Source organism: Vigna unguiculata, chromosome 9 (genome assembly GCF_004118075.2).
Source record: "Vigna unguiculata cultivar IT97K-499-35 chromosome 9, ASM411807v1, whole genome shotgun sequence".
Taxonomy (NCBI): domain Eukaryota; kingdom Viridiplantae; phylum Streptophyta; class Magnoliopsida; order Fabales; family Fabaceae; genus Vigna; species Vigna unguiculata.
Genome location: NC_040287.1, coordinates 26352198 through 26371606, shown reverse-complemented (window position 1 = coordinate 26371606; position 19409 = coordinate 26352198). Strand labels below are relative to the sequence as shown.

Sequence of the window (19409 nt, the reverse complement as noted above, 5' to 3'; positions counted from 1 at the left end):
GACTTACATCCTTACTTCCTTCAAAAAATATTTCTTGCTTTTTTCAACTCATTGTTTTTTTCAATTCCAATTTTAAGATTTCAAATTGTAAGTTTAATTTATGTTCATACTTTTTTAAGTATTTAAACTTTAGATTTTTAAATAGTCATTTTATTTTCATGAAGGTTTTCTTGATCAGTTCATACAACTTTATATGTTTAATTTTGGAAACTAGATCCTTTTAGAAATAAACATAAAAATGCTTTCTTTCAAAATTGATTGTTAAATTAAAAGTTACTATTTCCCATCAAATTATTTAATCAAATATGGCAACTTCATTCATTTAAATTGAAAACCTAAAGATTGCCAATCTAAATAAAATATTTATTTTTCACATAAAACACCCGCTCTATGAAATCAATGCACCATAAAAGTGAATAAACCAAAAAGCTTTGTCATTCAAAATAACTAAATCACTCCAAGTTATTGTCATAGTATTTGAAAGCAGCCTTAGCAAATATAACAAAATCACATCAAAGAAATCAATCTGACACTAAAAATTTATCTAGTGTTCATACATGATCCTATTTCTCTCGTAACATCTTCAAAAATTTAATTAGAGAAAGAGAAATTAAACTGAAAAGGGAAATAAAATTTTACTTCCTAGTTGGATAGGAGCATTGTAAATTTGGAGAAGAAAAATTGATGCCTCCTTAACTTCACTTACGTCCTCATCATAACGGTTATGCTGTTTCCTGTAAGAACGATTCTCCCTGATCAAAAAATAAAATTCTTCAGAAAATGCACAAGTGGCAATGATAAATAGAACAAAATATGACAAACTGTAGCATACGCATACCTAATGTCTTTCTGGTTTTCTTTTCGATGTTCACTTCTTCAGCATCATCAAGAACTAAATTCATGCTATCATCAAAACCCTGTTTGAAAATGAACAAAATCACATTATCCTTGATTATCATCTCATGTTAAAGTTGACAAAACACAATTTTGATGAGCACCCATGTAAGGAAGAAGCATAAAAACCAAGCCTCACAACGAGTCGGCCTTCGATCCTCAATTCTTTTTCCTGAAAAAACGAAATCCGAATGCGTGCTTTCCGCTTACACTACAAAATAGAGAAAGAAAATGAAGTGAGTAAAGGAACAGGGGATATTGTGGGAAACCCAGAAACAATTACGAAGTAGAATGATAGTGGGTGAAAACTTACGCTCTGAAGAAACCTTAAAATCAAGTTCTGGAGAAAGAAAGAAAGGAAGAATGAAGTAAGGTTACAGAAAGAGGAGAATGAAAGAGAAAGAGAAAGAGAAAGAGTGTGTAGAATGGGCTGAGTAGAGGTGTCAATTTGGCCCAACCCACAGGGCTTGGCCCTGGCCCATGTGGGCTAGGGCCAAAAAAGTCCACATTGAAAAAAAGTCCACATCAAAGAAATTCACAGGGCTAAAAACTTTACAAAAGCCCTCCCACGACCCAAACGTGCCCGACGACCCGGACGGACCTGACGACCCAAAAAGGCCCGACGACCCGGACAGGCCCGACGACCCGGACGAGCCCGACTATCCAGAAGGGCCCCACAACACGAACGTTCACAAAACCCGAACGAGCCCAACGACCCGAACGTGGCCGATGATCAAGAAATGCCCAATGACCTGAACGGGCCCGACGACACTAACATGCCCAACGACCCAGACAGGCCCAACGACCAAGACATCCTCTAGGACCCGAACGGACTCCACGACCTGGACGTGCCCGGTGATCCACACAGGCCCAACGACCCAAACGGGCTCGACGCCTTAGATGGGCCCAACGACTCGGACGAGCCCGATGATCCAGAAAGGCCCGACGACCCGAACGTGTCTAACGACCTGGATATGCCCGATGATCAAAACAGGCCCAACGACCCGAACGGGCCCGATGATCCAGGCACGCCAAACGACCCAAACATTCCCGACGACCCGGACGGGCCTAACGACTTGGACGGGCTCGATGATCCAGATAGGCCCAATGACCCGAATAAGCTTGACAACCTGGATTGGCACGACAACCCGGACGTGACCGATAACTCGGACGAGCTTGACGATCTGGACGGGCCCGATGATCCCGAAATGCAAAAAGACCCGAACTGGCCCATTCGGGTCGTCAGGCTCATCTGGGTCGTCGGGCTCGTTCGGGTCGTTGGGCCTGCCTGGATCATCAGGCTCGTCCATGTCATTAGGCTCGTCTAGGTCGTCGGGCCCGTACGGGTCTTTTGGGCTTTCTGGATCATCGGGCACGTCGGGCCCGTTCAGCTCGTGGGGCCTATCTGGATCATCGAGCCAGTCCGGGTCATTGGTCTTGTTCGATTCGTCTGGCCTGTTCGAGTCGTTGGGCCCGTTCGGGTCGTTGGGCTTGTCTGGAACATCGAGCCCGTTCAGGTCGTGGGGCTTGTTTGGATCATGGGGCCCGTTTGGGTCGTCAGTTACGTTCGGGTCATCGGACCCGTTCGGGTCGTCGGGCTCATCCTTGTAATCGGGCTGGTCCTGGTCATCGCGCGCCGTCCGGGTCGTCGGGCTTGTCCGGTTCTTTAGTCTCGTCCGGGTCGTGGGACTCGTCCGGGTCTTCAGGCTCGTCTGGATCGTCGGGCCCGTCTGAGTCGTCGTGCCCATTTTGTTGGTGTGCCCATCTGGGTCGTCGGGCTTGTTCGGGTTGTGGGGTCTGTCCCGGTCATAGGGCCCATTTGGGTCTTTGGGCCGGTCCGGGTCTTCGAGCTCGTCCGCATCGTCGGGTTCATCTGTGTCGTTGGGCTGGTCCGTATTGTCAGACTCGTCTTGGTCGTTGGGCCTGACTGGGTTGTCGAGCCCGTTCGTGTCTGCGGGCCCGTCCTTGTCATCAGACCTGTCCTGGTCATCGGGCTCGTTTGGGTTGTTGAGCACGTTCGGGTCGTCGGGCCCGTCCGGGTCGCTCGACTTGATCTTTGACTCTTGCTTAAAGTAATATTATTTGGGGAGCTAACCCACCTTAGCCTTATCCCTAACCCACTAGAGAGGGGGCTTTGAGTGTTGGGGCTTTTTTTTGGCCCCCTCATTTGGGGGATCCCCTAAAAGAGGGCTTTATAAAGAGTGGGTCAGGGCTGGCCCATGGGCTAAGGGCCAAATTGACAACTCTACGGCTGAGTCATAACCCTCCGATATCTGGTGCTGGGCATGGCTGCTGAAATCTACCAACAGATTGAAAGAAGATGGTGGGAGAAGTAAGAACATAAATTGACAAAAAGAAAAAGAGAAACACAACAAAAAGAGGGAAAGATAGAGACGAGAGTTGTTGTGAAGGTGGTCTTGGTTTGTGTTGTCCAGTGAGAGACGATCAAGTAAGACAGAACTAAAAATTTAAGTGACTTAGTATATAGGAAAAATTAAACTAAATAAAAAAAGAATTATTAAGAGAGGGTCCAATGAGTGTTCTCTAACTTTAGGTTAAATATTTTTCCATAAGATTATTTCCTATAAAATTTACATTTAAATTAAAAACTTCTTTCGTAAAAATTATATATATGAAATGTTTATATTAATATAAAATCAATTTATGCCTTATTTATAATATATATATATATATATATATATATATATATATATATATATATATATATATATATATGTATATATATGTATATATATAATCTTTACTTTTCAGAGTTTATATTAAAATATGAATAATTAGATCACTTGTTATTATTGTTGAATTTTAATAGAATTATTACTATATGATTTAATAATATTTAATAAAAGTGTAATTTTTTTATAGTATGGATTAAGTTAATTCTAATTATATGTAAAAGTGAGTGATTCTTTTAGTTCCTATAAAAAAATTAATTTTTAATGTATGGCTTATTTTTATTATTTGGCTTAAATAGTCATTTGGTCCTAGTTTTGGTCGACTTTTTTTACTTTGGTCCTACTTTTGAAATTGTTTTCAGTTTGGTCTTACTTTTTGTTATATTTTTTCAATCAAGTCCATTTTGCTAACACGGTTAAAATAGTTAACGGATGTGAACAGTAACTGTCACGTGTCATTTTGTAATTTTTTTGATTTTTTTTAATATTTTTTTAATATTTTTTATTTTTTTTTTTAAAAATTTAATTTTAAATTTTTTTTAATTTAAAAAAAATGTACAAGTGTCAAGCCCATATCATGCCACGTGTCATTTTTGTGATTTTTTATTTTTTATTTAATTTTTTTTTAAATTTAATTTTTTTAATTTTAAAAAAATCCACGTGTCAAGCTAATATCATGCCACGTGTCAGAGTCAGTTTTTTATATTCAATTTGGTCCCAATATTCGTTAATTGTTTTCAATTTGGTCCTAATTTTTTTTAAATTTAACATTTTTTTTCCTCTCCAAATGGAGACAAAATTTAATTTGTATATATTAAAATGCATATTTTTGTTAAATATTTTAAATTTAGAATTAGTGTTAGTTTAAAATTAAAACGAAAAAAGCAATAACACCACTAATTTAAAATTTTAAGAGGTTAAAAATATTTAATTTTAAACCAACTCTAATTTTATTAAAAATATTTAATAAAAATATGTAGTTTAATAAGAATATTCATATAACTGCAATTAAGCCACATTTATATACAAATTATATTTTGTCTTTGGAGAGGAAAAAAAATACTAAACTAAAAAAAAACTAGGACCAAACTAAAAATAAATAACGAATATTAGGACCAAATTGAATATAAAAATATGATTCTGACACGTGGCATGATATTAGCTTGACATGTGGATTTTTTTAATTAAAAAATTAAAATAAAAAATAAAAAATCAATAATGACACGTGGCATAATATGAGTTTGACACGTGTACATTTTTAAAAAAATTAAAAAAATTAAAAAAAAATTAAAAATTAAAAAAATCAAAAAAATCACAAAATGACACGTGGCAGTTACTGTTCACATCCGTTAACGATTTAGACGGAGTTAACGGAAAGGAGTTGATTGAAAAAATATAACGAAAAGTAGGACCAAATTGAAAACAATTTCAAAAGTAGGACCAAAGTGAAAAAAGTCGACCAAAACTAGGACCAAATGACTATTTAAGCCTTATTATTTTTACTCAATACCTTTAATTGTAATAAGTTTAATATAAAAAATATAATAGTTGAATACAAAATATTTTAAATTAAGATAATTAATTTTTTTCTATACCTGTAATTTGTTTACATATTAATTGTTCTTACCAAAATCCAGCAAATATTGTTTGATGTAGAGTTGTTATGCTTGAATGTTAGGTTGTTAAAGATGAATAGTCTTGGTTGAGCTTTAGGTGCAATCGAAGAAAATATTCACCACGAAAAAACTCTTTGATACTTCAATCATAAAGAAAGTAAGGATTCATAATAGTAAATAAGAAGAATGAGTATGAAAGTTGAGTCTCATAAGTATCGGGTGAATATAGGCTTCCTAGACTATGAGTAAATAGATTCTTTTACTCGAAGATAATCAAATATAATATCTTGGAGATATAATAAAATTTGATAAGTTATTAAATCACAAGATATTAATATGTAAATATCTTATAGATTTTCATAATATCTTGGGGGTTATGCACCTAAGCTCCCAAGCTCGTAATCCAGAAATAAGGTGCAGGTAGACCATTTTGATGGATGACCATGTTTTATCATTCTCCAAATTTCAACATAGGTGTTAATGAGATGTGTCATGGGTAAACTCTAGTAGTTTGTTGAATTTATTAAATGTTAGATTAATTGTAGCTTGCAGAAGTCAGGTGTATTTGAGCTTGAAAGAATGTGTCTTGCTAAAACCTTGCTTGGAAAAAACCCAATTTAGAAATATAAAAAATCTGAACTAAGGAAAAATAGCACATATCTCTTTATGAGAATCATTTGTCAAATTTTTGCTTGTGAGTGTGTGGCCACTCATTCTTTTGATTGGCTAGCAAATGGTGAGCCACTCAGACTTATAGTTGTGCCAATGAGTATGATTTACTTAGGCGTATGATTATGCCAGAGAGTGGGAAGGCCACTTGGGCTTATTGTTGTGTCGTCGAGAATGGTTTACTCGGGCATATGATTATGCCAGAGAGTGGGAAGGCCACTTCTAGCTTCAACATAAGCAAAAATGCTTTAAAGTTCAAAAGATCTTGAATCACCAATGACACACTGTGTATTCCATAGAGAGAGTTTTCCCAAATTCGTATCTTTGTTTTCGCGCTCATAAATCTCAAATGTTAATCCACTCTCTAGAAAAACCTACTAATATAGCTTACTCATAAATGAATTTAACATGTTGATTTGTCCGTACAATCTGCTGATTTTACTTGACTTAATTGAAATCAATCGATTGAATAATAATTCAACTGATTAAATACATTTAGACCAGAATTATATGCAACAAGCCTTTTAATCTGTTAAAAACCTCTTTAACAGATTGAAAAAGACAAACACAAGCAACAAGTCACAAGCTTAATTATGTCGTATGTCGTATAGTCTACGAATACAATACAATATTCAACCTTTGAGATCTTCATGGTAATTCCAAATGCAACAGGTCACAAGTTTGATCAACAACGAATCACTTCAATTCTTCATTAAGTCTTCATCAATCTCACATGATTACATGCACTAGCTTCATTAAATTTATACACCAAGGTCACTTGTGTTAACAATTCCTTTACTCATGATGAAAATAGAAAGAGAAAAGACAACAACTTAAGATAAGCAAAAAGAAAGGAAAAAGAAAGAGCGATCTAGAGATCCGCAACATAAGTATTATGATACCAGGGGTGGATCTTAGTATGGTTTGAGGGGGGCCATAGCCACCCAAATTTTTTAAAATTTTTAAAAAATATATGTAGTATATAATAAATAATGATATTTAATGTTAATAAATAATAAAATATAAAATTAAATATAATAAAAAATAAAAAAGTTTATTGAGATATTTTATTTTGTTCTCTCTTATTGTCTTTTAAGTTTCTCACATATTGTATTCATCTCCCACTCTTGCATGTTTTCTTTTGTTTCTAAAAATAAAAAGTAAAGTTATATACATAAATAAAATCATATATGTAATTGTTGGAATAATTGTAGGAGACTCCAATGGTGGATATGCAAGCATGATAACTTATATGATGTTTTTGCTTGCATTGTATTACGTACAAGAACTTATAACAATCAAGATTATACACGAAAGATCCTTATTATCTATTTATGAGTGGAGGGAAAAGTTATGTATTGTATATTTTTTCATAATATTTTTTAATTGTGATTTTATTATAATATATTTTTCTTTTACTAATTACGTCTCTCAATTTTCAATTAAATTTTGATAAGTTATTTTTTAATCTTAATTTTTGTTTTTATATTTATATATTAATAAAAAATAAAATAATATATTCATTATTTTAATGTGATAAAAGAAAAGATATCGAGAGATGAAAAAAAAATATAAATTTACTTATTCATATCTTTTCAACCATGATACCGAAGAAAAACATACAAAAGAAATTAATATTAAATTATATATATTTTTATTATATTAATGACAATAATTAAATATATAAATTTTAAATATATTATTTTAATTTCTTTCCTATTTCTTTTTTTCACTGATGCCATCTTAGGATCGCATGTACATGGTTGAATCACACATAAACGCAATAATTCGTGAAAGAGACAAACTGATATTGGTATGCTTGATGAAATATAAAATGAATAGAGAAGAATCATAAAGGAAGAACAGAATAAACTGTGAATAAAAAAGGTATTATTAGAAAGAGAAAGAGAATCACATATAAATTGGACTTCATGCAGCGCATAAAGAAGCCCACGCACCCATGACCTTCAAAATGGATACGATGGCGCTAAGCGGAACAATACACCAGCAAGCGAAGCTAGTGGAAATCACGTATCAATTTTCATATCTTGGCATTTGTTATTTTGATGCTTGATTATTTTATTTTGACACACTTCACGTATCAATTCTCCCCTTATCATCCGTGAAGAAGTGATCAAGACCATTTGTGAGAGCAGAGGTGGAGGTCAACGAGGCCTTCAAAATGTTGATACACTGCACAAACAAATTACAACGAAAAAAAACCTAATTAATAAATCATTATATAATTGAAACTTCAAAAAAAGTAGGGTGACGACGTAGTTGATAATAAAAAAAAAAAGAACTATATTTACTTACCTCCTTAAAGCCAATGACAACATTTTTTTCCTTGAGGTCACTCAAAGGAGTTTTCGAACAATTGATTAAATTTAAAACTGAAGTTGTAGAAAACGGTGCTACCACCAAATCATCCGTAACCAGGTACGTTTGTGGGCCCTTCACATAACCGAAACCATATAAAAACATCTGTAAATACCATACTGTTGGTGTAACAGAATAATAACGTCCATCATTTTTGACACACGACATATTCACAGTACCATCTCCACTCGAAAAATCCACATAGTCTGTGCAGAACTTGTAGTGATTTGGGTGGAAAAATGGAAAAATATGGTTGGTCAATAAGACAGATGATACCAAGGAAGGATCAATGAGTCTCTTCTTTACTACCTCTGACATCCAATAAATGTTTTCTTCTAAATCAACAATGCTCTTGTACAGTTTATCGATGCATCCCAAGGAACAGTTTCCTCCAAGAATTCGTATAACTCCTCCTAGAGGAAAAGTCAGAAAACTTAAAATCATGTCTGCAAAATGATTATCCCCTTGAGCATACAGTAATTTGCCATCTGATTTTCTTATGACTAGATTCAATGAGATTTCGATGTTCTTGTCGTATTCAACACTACATAACGAAAACGTTGACCTATCGAGTATCGGTTTCTTTTCTGAAAGCAAATATGTCAGGCATGACTTGGAAATCAAAGAGCACTTTAGAAGATCCAGTATCTGTATAAAATACTGATCAATCAGATACGAAATATTCATACAAATTGGCATATGTAAATAAAGCAAATTACAAACAGAAAAGAATATTATAGGAAACGTAAAATGTAAAACACAAAACCTTTTCCTTTGTGACATTCACAGTCATTTCCTGGACTTCACTTGGGTCTTTTATTCCTGAATTTTGGAGCACTGCAAGGTTCAGTTTACTCACAGAGTTTGGTATGACAACTAAATCATCAGTGATGACAAAAGTCGCATTGTCGTGAACAAATCCACTGAATGAATGTTTAAAGAAAACACGGGTCAAAGGACTCCCACAAGAACAGTTTAGTTCAGTTTTGAAAGGGGACAAAAGGTGTTTCCCTGGATCAGACTTGGAACATATGAAATACTCTTTGGACTGAGGATCATCAATGTTAAGCTTAAGAGTGTTGCAATAATCTTCAGGTATGTTCCTAGGTTGCTCCAACATTTGTTTGCATTCCTGTGTACAGAAACATTGGTTGTCGAGATTTTGCACACTATGATAGAGTGAATGCAGACAACCAATTGTAAGTGGTTCAATGTTAGAGTCTTTTTCTACGAGTCTTGCAATGGTTCCTAAAGGCAGCATTAAGAAGCTGAACAAGATATCCACAAAGTCTTTATTTGCTTCGGCAAATATGACTTTGTTCGTACATTTGTTCACCAGAAGTTTCAATGGCACTTGCACATCCGCTTCACTAGTAGTAGCAGTAGCCATGCTAGCAAGCACCGAAAGTTAAAGAAGAAAATCAGATTCGTAAAATAAGGTGGAACCCTATACTAAACTTGAAGCAACTCGTTTAAGTTAACTCTTTTGCCAGATAACTTGAAAAATCACATATATAACAGTCGAGTTCACAATCATCATGGTTAATTTTGAAAACATTGGCCATTAATTATGCCATGTTCTTGAAACTAGCACTATTTTGAATTCTTGGATAAAAAGATAGGCGTGACATAGTTACGTTTGCATATTGGATGCATATGCGGTGTTAATTGGGCACTATTTCCACTGCAATTCTCTTTGTTTCTATGCATTTACTCGTGAACGTAAACACTAGAAAAAGTGCAGAAATCAACACAAAAATTGGAAAACAGAAAACGAAAATAAAAATATATTTTATATTATAATAAAATTTGCGAAGAAAGGGATTATAATTAATTATACAATTCAGTCTAATCGATCATATAAATATAAATGTTTTAGAAATATATTTTAATATATATATATATATATAATAAAACCAATAATTGAATTAAAAATATTAAATAAGTAGTGAAATAAAATAAATGTAATATTTTGTTAATATGTATTTTATATTAAAGGATTAAATATACATTCGGTTCCTATTTTTGTTGATTTTATTCAATTTGGTCTCTATTTTTCGTTTTATGTTCAATTAGGTTCTCATTTTCGTCAAATTGTGGTTAATTTGGTCCTTTTCACTAACGGTGTTTAAATAGTTAACGTTTTTGAACCGTAAATGCCACGTGTCAGCTCCTGGTTTTTTTGACTTTTTTTTTAATTTTTTTAATTTTTTTAAATTTTTTTTAATTTCAAAAAAAGTGTCCACGTGTCAATTTAAGAATATAAATATTAGAAAAAAAAATTAATAATTATATCCTTATAATATTTTAAATAATTATATTCTATTTAACAATTAAATATAAGAATTTATTCAATTTATAATTAAATTTAATAATTTATAATTGAATTTAAAAAATAATAAATTCAAAGGTCAATTTTAGAAAAGATATTAATATAATTTGTATAAAAGATATTAAATTTAATGTCAATTTGTGTAAAGTCCCAATTTAATAGATAAAATCAATTTAAATAAACACAACATATATATATATATATATATATATATATATATATATATATATATATATATATAGTTAAATATCCACAGTGCGGAAAAACGGAATATGACGTACACAGTACCCCAACATATCCATAACAAAAGGAAGAGGCTCCACAGGCCTAAACGAGGTACAAAATCTCGCCAAGAGCGAGAGAAACTACTACTACTAAACTCCAAAAGCGGTGGCCCCCAAAGTGAGCCCGATAGTCGTCCATGATTCATCAAACTGCAGCATCTCTATTATTATTACTACTGCCAGAGGTTCTCACATCTGCTCACATCAATAAGGTTGATGATCATCGCAAAGGTGGAAACCACACACAATCATGCAAACAAGCAAAGGGTAAGCTAGTGAAAAAGGTTCTCATATCATACACTCAACATACGATTACATATTCAAGCATAAATGTTGGGAAGCCACACATGACATACCAAACCATTTAAAACTCCAACACTAGACTATTCGGATATGCCTGATGAGGCACCACCACGAGACAGTGGAATTATGTCCTAGCAGTGAGGCGTCACCACGAGGCCTTCGCGGAATTACACCCTTACGAGAGGCACAACCACGTGGCCTTCGTGGAATTACGTCCTGGCCTTGAGGCACCACCACGTTACCCTCATGGAATTACGTCCTGATCTCGAGGCACCACCGTGAACTCTCACCTCGAGGTTCATGGAATTAGGTCCAATAGTTGAGGCACCACCGTGAACTCCCCCTAGAAGGGCCCACAGAATTATGTGCATATGATGAGGCACCACCACAAGCCCCTCTACAAGGGTCATGGGATTACGTCCTACACAAACCTTACTCATGCATTATCAACCAATCATGAAGTTCCTATGCATACAATTAGCATATCATTTAGTATACATGACCAACCATCAATCATATCTCATGCCAAGCTCATTACAAATTCATTAGTTCCCACCCATAACATACATAGTACATGCATATCCATCCCCTTTATAAAATAAATCAATGAACCAGCCAATCAAACAACCAACAACATTCATGAAACGAAGCATAGCAAAAACCCAAGTTAGGTCTCGCTCAAGTTGGGAGTCCTCGCTCAGGCGAGAGGAGTACTCTCGCTTAGGCAAGACTATGACAATGACTTTGGGCAATTTCGCGGATTCTCGCTTAGGCGAGGCTATCTCGCCTGAGTGAGACAGTTCGTCGCTCAAAATGCAGCCCTCGCCTGGGCGAAGGTTTGAGCAGAAAAGTTTGGGCGAGCTTCTGCTATTCTCGCCTAGGTGAGATGAGCTCGCTTGGGCGAAAATATCAGCTCTCGCCCTTGTTCACGCATACATGACAGCACACCCAACCAAAATACATCGTTCAAACCATTTCCATGCGAACCCAAACAGCATACAAACATATACTCATGAAACAGAAGCAAACCAAGCAACAAAGTACTTAAAAGAACAAAAAACGCTAGCTTCCCTTACCTTGAGTGGGAGCACTGAAGTTCACTGAGAAGAGGGGAAAATACGGTGACTCAAACCAGTGCAGTAAAACTGGAAAACAAATGTATTACTAAGCATATTGTTTTAGATTTGACTCAAACAGAGACTAAGGCATAGGAATGGAAAGGGAAGGGTAAAGTCTAAGTTTAACTTACCCCGAATGAGACCTTAGAGTGAAACAGCGGTTGCTCAGGGGATGCCCTAGCAGAGCTCTACGTTCAGCTACAAGGGGGTAGGGGAACAATCTTCTTTGAAAATTAGCAGAAGGAGGTGTTAGGGTTGGTTTAGGTGATTTTGGGCACTTCCTAGGCTGGCCTTAGACCCAACAGATTGGGGCAGTCCCTTAGCTATTAGGACAGAGAAATAAATGGGCTTTACAATTTGAAAGGGACAGAATTGGTTTATTTTAACAAAAAATGGGACTAAATTCAACAAAAATAACAAATATAGGAAATAAATTGAACAAAAAATAATAATAATACCACAAACTGGCACGTGGCACAGTTGTGACTTGACACATGGACCATTCTTTTGAAATTAAAAAAATAAAAATTAAAAATTAAAAAAAAAAAACAGGAGCTGATACATGACATGTACTGTTCAAAAACGTTAACTATTTAAACTCCGTTAGTGAAAAGGACCAAATTGACCACAATTTGACGAAAATCAAGACTTAATTGAACATAAAACGAAAATAGGGACCAAATTGAATAAAATCAACAAAAATAATGACCAAATGTATATTTAAGCCTATATTAAAATAAAGAAATGAAATAAAATTAATAAGTTTAATATTTTTTAATTTCTTTTTGTAGGCTTTTCTTTTGAAATATAATTTTTTATTCACTAAAATTATAACAATTTTGCATTTTAGTTTTAATTTTATTTTAACTTTAATTTCCATTTTCGAAAATATATTTCTTTTATATATATATATATATATATATATATATATATATATATATATATATATATATATATATATAAACCAAATTTATTCTTACATTAAATAATTTTCTAAATATATTTATATAATAAATTTATTTTATTACATCAATTAAATTATTACAAATTATTTTCGTACTTCTCGCACTAGTGCAAGCCAATGATTTTAGATTGGTTGTAGTGAAACCGATTTAATAGAAAACGTGGTGACAAATTTTGTAAATACTGTGAAGTGTATTAGACCGGTTGTGAGGAGAACCGATCTAATATTCTTATATTAGATTGGTTATGAAGAGAATCGATCTAATATTCCTATATTAGTTTGGTTGTGAGGAGAACCGTTTTAATATGTCATTTTTAATTCAAAAATATATATCAGATTTGATATTAGATTGGTTATGTCGAGAACCGCTATAATATTTTGGCTTCACTAACTTGCAAAACCCTTTCTTTTCTTCCCTCTCACGCCTCAATGTGCGTCCAGACTGTTCATCTTCTCCATTTCTCACATCCCCTCCATCAACCACAAACCACTCTCACCAACACGAAAACCTTGTTGTCGCTACACTTCGAACCACGTCGTTACCGTCAATAAGGTTGAACCATCAACCATAAACGTGGAAGTGTCGTTGTTGTCACACCGTTGACGCTGTCACTGCCATCACACATTGACGTTGTTGCCGCCTCCAATGGTTCACGGTGTAACATACTAGTCGGATATTACATAATAAAGAAAATTATAATTGAAAATAAATTTGAACATAATTATTATTTCCAAAACGCAGGAAACTTTAAAATCCTCAATGGCGGTAAATAAAAAAATAAGTCGTAAACAATTTATTACAATCTCAAAATCCAAAACCAACTAGTAAATAAAAATTACAAGTTCCAAAAACACATGTTTTTTATAAAACCCCAATGTCTAGGATTTGTTTTATTCTATTGGAAATGTGTTGCACCAATTGTATCATGACAAGAGTGCACTTAATATGATGAAAATGGCCAATTATTGTGGCAAAGTTTACTTGTTTGTGGTTCATGATGTGGATGAGCCACAATTACTAGATAATGATTTAAATGAAATTGTTGGCTATTGTCATGGACTTTTAGAGAGGAGAGATAATAGTCATGTCAGTTGTGTTGCAAAAGACAAAGAGGACAATAAAGGTGACGAAGTGGAGGTTGATTTACAAGTCACACTATACACTATGACAATAAAACGGGCCACGTAATCATAAATGATCCACGTAACACAAACAATGTCATCCCGTACAGTGCACCATTATCAATTTAAACAATGTCAAGCAAAAGAACCAAATTGAACACAATTTTGAAAAATAATGACCAAATTAAACATAAAAAAAAGACAAAATTGAACAAATAAAACCAAAGCAGAACAAAAATAATATTTAAACTTTTGAATAAAATATATGATTTTACTCAAGAAAAAAAATATATTTAGGGTCTTCTTGTCAAACTATTTCGAATGTGGAAATGGTTATAAGAAAAATAAATTAATTTATTTAATTACAAGTGATTGAATATACTTATGTGATTGTATTTTTGATTTTTTTAAATATAATTATATTTTTAATAGTTTTATCAAATTAGTTTATTTAATGAGTATTAATCACAATTAGTTTTTACTTACTTTAAAAATTTTAAGTTTTTTAATTTAAGTTACTATTACATTAATTTTCTTTTCTTGCAAAATTTATTATGTGTAATTATAAATAATAACAAATAAAAGATTAAAGAGGATAATAATAAAATTAATTATAAATTAGAAGTTTACTAGAGTAAACTACTTTGATATAAGTTACCCACCTTCTTATCTTAATAAAATTATTAAGAAAGTAAATGTAAAATAAATTGTTTTTACAACTTTATTTATTATAAATAATTTTTTATATAAATAATAAATTAAATTTAAAAGTAATTATAAATTTTAAAAGATAAAATAATAAAAAATTATTAAGATACTAATATTTTAGATCTTATTATTTGATATCAAATGAAAATTATAATTATTAAATAAATTCAAAACTTAATAATTTTAATAATTTTACGCAAACAAAAGTCTTAATTATTAAATAAATCTAAAATTCAACATCATGAAAAATGAACTCTTCTACTAACTTAAAATGTATATGCATAGATATGATACATGTATCAGATACGATAAGTATCCGATACGTCGATACGTTTATTTTGAAAATAATAAGATACGACACTTGATATATGTATATTGAAAAATGCAGAATAATTCTTAAAAAAGTCATACATATATGACTATTGTTGGATAAATCCAAATGAAAACCATATATATTAAAGTTGTCAATATAAAAAATTTATAAATTATTATCATCATAAAAGTATTATTGCTTTGTAAACTAGATTTTTTATTGTTAAATATTAATAAAGTATCCTTAAATATCGGACATGAATACGTATCAAATACAGATACGTAATCCATATTGAAGTATTTGTGTATAGATATGTATATAAAAATGCACGCACAATGTGAATCAAACTCCCTGCAACAGTGGTTGCATGTCCGTAAGAGTGAGCAAGAAATCCAATTTTCAAGATTCAATTCATTTAAAATCCATTTTATTAGATCTGGATATCAATATGATCTACATTTTATATATTTTATGGATTGGATATTCATTCTCTAAATCTAGATTTTCAAAATGGATAATCCAAAATATCCAATCCAAATTTTCAATTTATATTTTTGGTTAGGTTATGATGAAATTTGGTTGTATTCAACCGAGTTGGTTTGTGACTACTAAGATTTTGATCAAACATATTATTAAAATAATAATCAATTAAATAAGCCATAAATGGCATACATAGAACTTGAACACAAGTTCTCTCACAAAATCAAGTACTCTCAATCATTTGAGTTAGAACTTTTTCGTGTCAAAACAATCAACATTTAATGGCATAAAGGCTCCCACTACTTGCATTAATTAATTATTTATTTATTTAATTAATTAAATTTTACGGGTCCAACAACTATACAACTAGCAAGCGTACCTTTGATACCAATAACACATCCGCCACCACCACAAACATGCGAAGGCACCCCTTCGTAGATTATATAATGGACACGCCCCTTCTCTCGGGCTGGAAACTCTCTCCACATGAAGCAATATAATGCTAGCACTATTTTGTTCAAGTATTGTATTCGACTAATGATGCCCTATTTTGTAAGGTCTTCCCGATCTCACTACAAACACTACCCTCAACTTGTTACGTGTTTGGCAAGTGTACGAAATCATATAAGTAATAAAGTGGACAAGTCTAGATATCGTATCTCATAGGGACTAATGTGATTTAAATTTAATGGATTGTTTACTAATAAAGGCACAAAGAGCAAAACAAATTTGGTTTAAAGGAAAATAATTGTAGAATTAAGATGTAAAATATAAACAATTTGGCACAATGGAAACAAATAGCTTGATTGAGAAAAATATAAGATAAAAGCTTCATTGGGATTGGGTTACAAGATCCAATTAAAAGCATAAACACCAAACAATATTCTTCAAATTCCTACTCTAGCACTCACATTATGTAACAAGCCCTAATGTAATTAGCAACAAGTCTAAACTTTAATAAGAACCCTAATGTCTTAAACATTTCCTTATTAAGAGTTCACATTAATGATCAATATTCTGATGTTATAAATGACCAATGATGTACTCTATGTCTAGATGCATAATCAATTAGTTGTATATTCTAGTCTAGGTTCTAATTTCGTGTCTAATGATTAGATACCCACAAATATGCAATCAATAATTATTATGTAGTTAAAGCAAGAATAGAACACAAGAGTGATGGAAAAGAATTATATTGATTAGTGAAATCAACATAGAATTAAGAATACATTACACCCAACTGGTCTTGAAATTGAAATTGAAATTTAGCTAATCCTAGGCATACGGAATACTAGACTGGTGTTGAAATTGAATGCCTCCATCCTTGAGAATGACCTTCTACCTTCAAATGTAGAGATATTAAGTTTCTCTCTCTCCCAAGTGTGTCTTTTTCCTTCTCTCCCCCAAAAGGGTGTTTATTTCCTAGGAGGGTTGGTTTTCACCTTTGTCAAGCCCCTTATTTATAGATATTTCAAATTGGACTAGACCTGCAACTTTGTACTTAACCTTTTAATATCTTGTATATCTTGGATATATATATATATATATATATATATATATATATATATATATATATATATCTTCTAATCTTTTGACTCAATATCTTTAAGATATTCTTCAAATATTCTGACATGTAATTTAAGTAACCAACTTTGTAGATTTCTGATACTGTTGATAATATTTGATAATCTCTAAGATTTTCACTTATTTGTAAAATATAATTCATACATTTATCTTTCCACTTTTATTGAATAAAACCTAAAATATCAAATAAAATAACAATAAAATATAAAACCTAGTTCATCAAGCTCCTCCATACTCCATAGATTGCTTTGACACTTTAACCTCCCAGTTCAAAACACAGTTCGCTACCAGCAAGTCACACCATCTCACCTCTTTAGCATTAAACAACACGAAATAGGAAAAGGGAGAATCAATGCGGGTGTTCATGGAGCGCTTCGGGAAAATGGCGCTTGACATTCCTAACCTTAGTTCAAATGTGGCCCTTCACCAAATAGTCACTTTGTTGTGACCAGGGCCCTTCGTGAACAATGTATGCAAGAGGGTCGCCACAAGCATGAGTAAGCTACAACAGAGAGCTACCAAATATATGCAAATGGAAGAAATGCATAGCTCACGAACAAAACTGAAGCTAAAAGCCTACCTGATAGGAAATCCGACAAGGATAGCGTGTACAAAGCGAATCAAAGACCTTCAATACCTAGGGCACCAAAATTTACTCGGTACACACCTCTCAATGCACCCAAAGCTCGAGCTTTGGAGGAGGCATTGCATGTTGACCTCCTCATTCCCCAAGGAGAGTGAATTCCCCATCAAAATGTTGATCCCAATCGACATCGTCAGTATCACATAAATACTGGCCATATTACTGAAGAGTGCACCACTCTGCCAGATTGAGGAGTTGATCCAAGCTAGACATATAAGATGCTTTGTGTCACGAGGGACTTACCAGCGAAAACTCCCACGTCACGGGCAGGGAAAAGGAGACTACCAAAATGCTAAGAGGAGACAAGATAATTCAGACAACGAAGAGAGTCCCAACCAGATAATAGACCTCTACTAAGAGGAACTATAGACACCATCACAAGAGGGTTAGGAGGAGGATCCTCGATGACAACAAGGAAGAAATATCTTAGGACGATGCAATTTGTCAATGCGGTGTTTACAACCATGCAAAGGTTCATATCGTCGATAACTTTCACCAATGAAGATTTCAAGGCAGTAGACCCCAAACAAGATGACCCGATGGTGATAAAAATTGAAATCAAGTGTTTTGTGATCAAGAAGGTATTAGTAGACCATGGAAGCTCAATGGATATACTCTATTGGGAGACCTTCAAGAAATTACAAATCTCCGAAGACAAGATGCATCCCTACGTTGATGAGATCGTTGGATTTTCTGGAGAAAGTCGAAACTCGAAGGTACATAGATTTGTACACCACATTCGGTGAGGGCCGAAATACTAAGATCATATCTATCAAATATCTTATTCTTGATACGAGTACTTCGTATAACATACTCTTGTGATGCTCTTTTATAATAAAAAAACTTTAAATTTCATAAAGTTAAAAAAGAAAATTATTCTACAATAACAGAACCTTAATAATTTGAAATGTATTATACTAATATTTTTTGAAAAACATAATAATACGTACCCTAAAACATAGGTCACGAAAAAAAATTAAGAAAAAGGAAATTTTTATTTAACTTCTAATATTTTATAAAAATAATCAACGTATAGATATTAACAATATGACAAATTGAAATTGATTGAACACTAACATATATTAAAATATATTTCATGATTTGTTCAATTACTCGTAGCTTTTTATTTAGAGATATGAATAAATATAAACTAAAAATAACAAATCTGTATGCTCACATTCAAACTCCATCTTTCGGATATATTCTGATATTCCAGCTTCCAAAACTTTATAATTCGGAAATAAAATAAATTAAACAACGGAACTTTTTTTTATGCAGTGCGCATATCTTGAAAAATAGCAGAACTC

At 33.0% G+C, this 19409-nt stretch overlaps 2 protein-coding genes across 2 annotated transcripts; both read right to left on the bottom strand.

Moving 5' to 3' along the window:
• Positions 1-702: 702 nt before the first annotated feature.
• On the bottom strand, positions 703-1376 carry LOC114163611 (small nuclear ribonucleoprotein E-like). Its single transcript, XM_028047915.1, has 5 exons — positions 1353-1376; positions 1208-1234; positions 1034-1099; positions 839-917; positions 703-752 (listed from the first exon to the last, which is right to left on the bottom strand). The coding sequence occupies exons 1-5, from the start codon at positions 1374-1376 to the stop codon at positions 703-705; spliced, it is 246 nt and encodes an 81-aa protein (XP_027903716.1).
• Positions 1377-7966: 6590 nt separating this feature from the next.
• LOC114163610 lies at positions 7967-9641 on the bottom strand. Its single transcript, XM_028047914.1, has 3 exons — positions 9018-9641; positions 8189-8899; positions 7967-8065 (listed from the first exon to the last, which is right to left on the bottom strand). Exons 1-3 carry the CDS (start codon positions 9639-9641, stop codon positions 7967-7969), a joined length of 1434 nt encoding a protein of 477 aa, XP_027903715.1.
• Positions 9642-19409: the final 9768 nt, after the last annotated feature.

Coding starts and splice junctions, on each gene's coding strand:
- LOC114163611 (XM_028047915.1), bottom strand. CDS start 1,376: ATGGGCCAGGGCCAAGCCCTGTGG. Junction 1,235..1,352: donor GCCAGGGCCAAGCCCTGTGG/GTTGGGCCAAAT, acceptor TTCTTTCTCCAG/AACTTGATTTTAAGGTTTCT. Junction 1,100..1,207: donor TTTTAAGGTTTCTTCAGAGC/GTAAGTTTTCAC, acceptor TTGTAGTGTAAG/CGGAAAGCACGCATTCGGAT.
- LOC114163610 (XM_028047914.1), bottom strand. CDS start 9,641: ATGGCTACTGCTACTACTAGTGAAGCGGATGTGCAAGTGCCATTGAAA. Junction 8,900..9,017: donor TGAATGTCACAAAGGAAAAG/GTTTTGTGTTTT, acceptor TATTTTATACAG/ATACTGGATCTTCTAAAGTG. Junction 8,066..8,188: donor TTGTCATTGGCTTTAAGGAG/GTAAGTAAATAT, acceptor TTGTTTGTGCAG/TGTATCAACATTTTGAAGGC.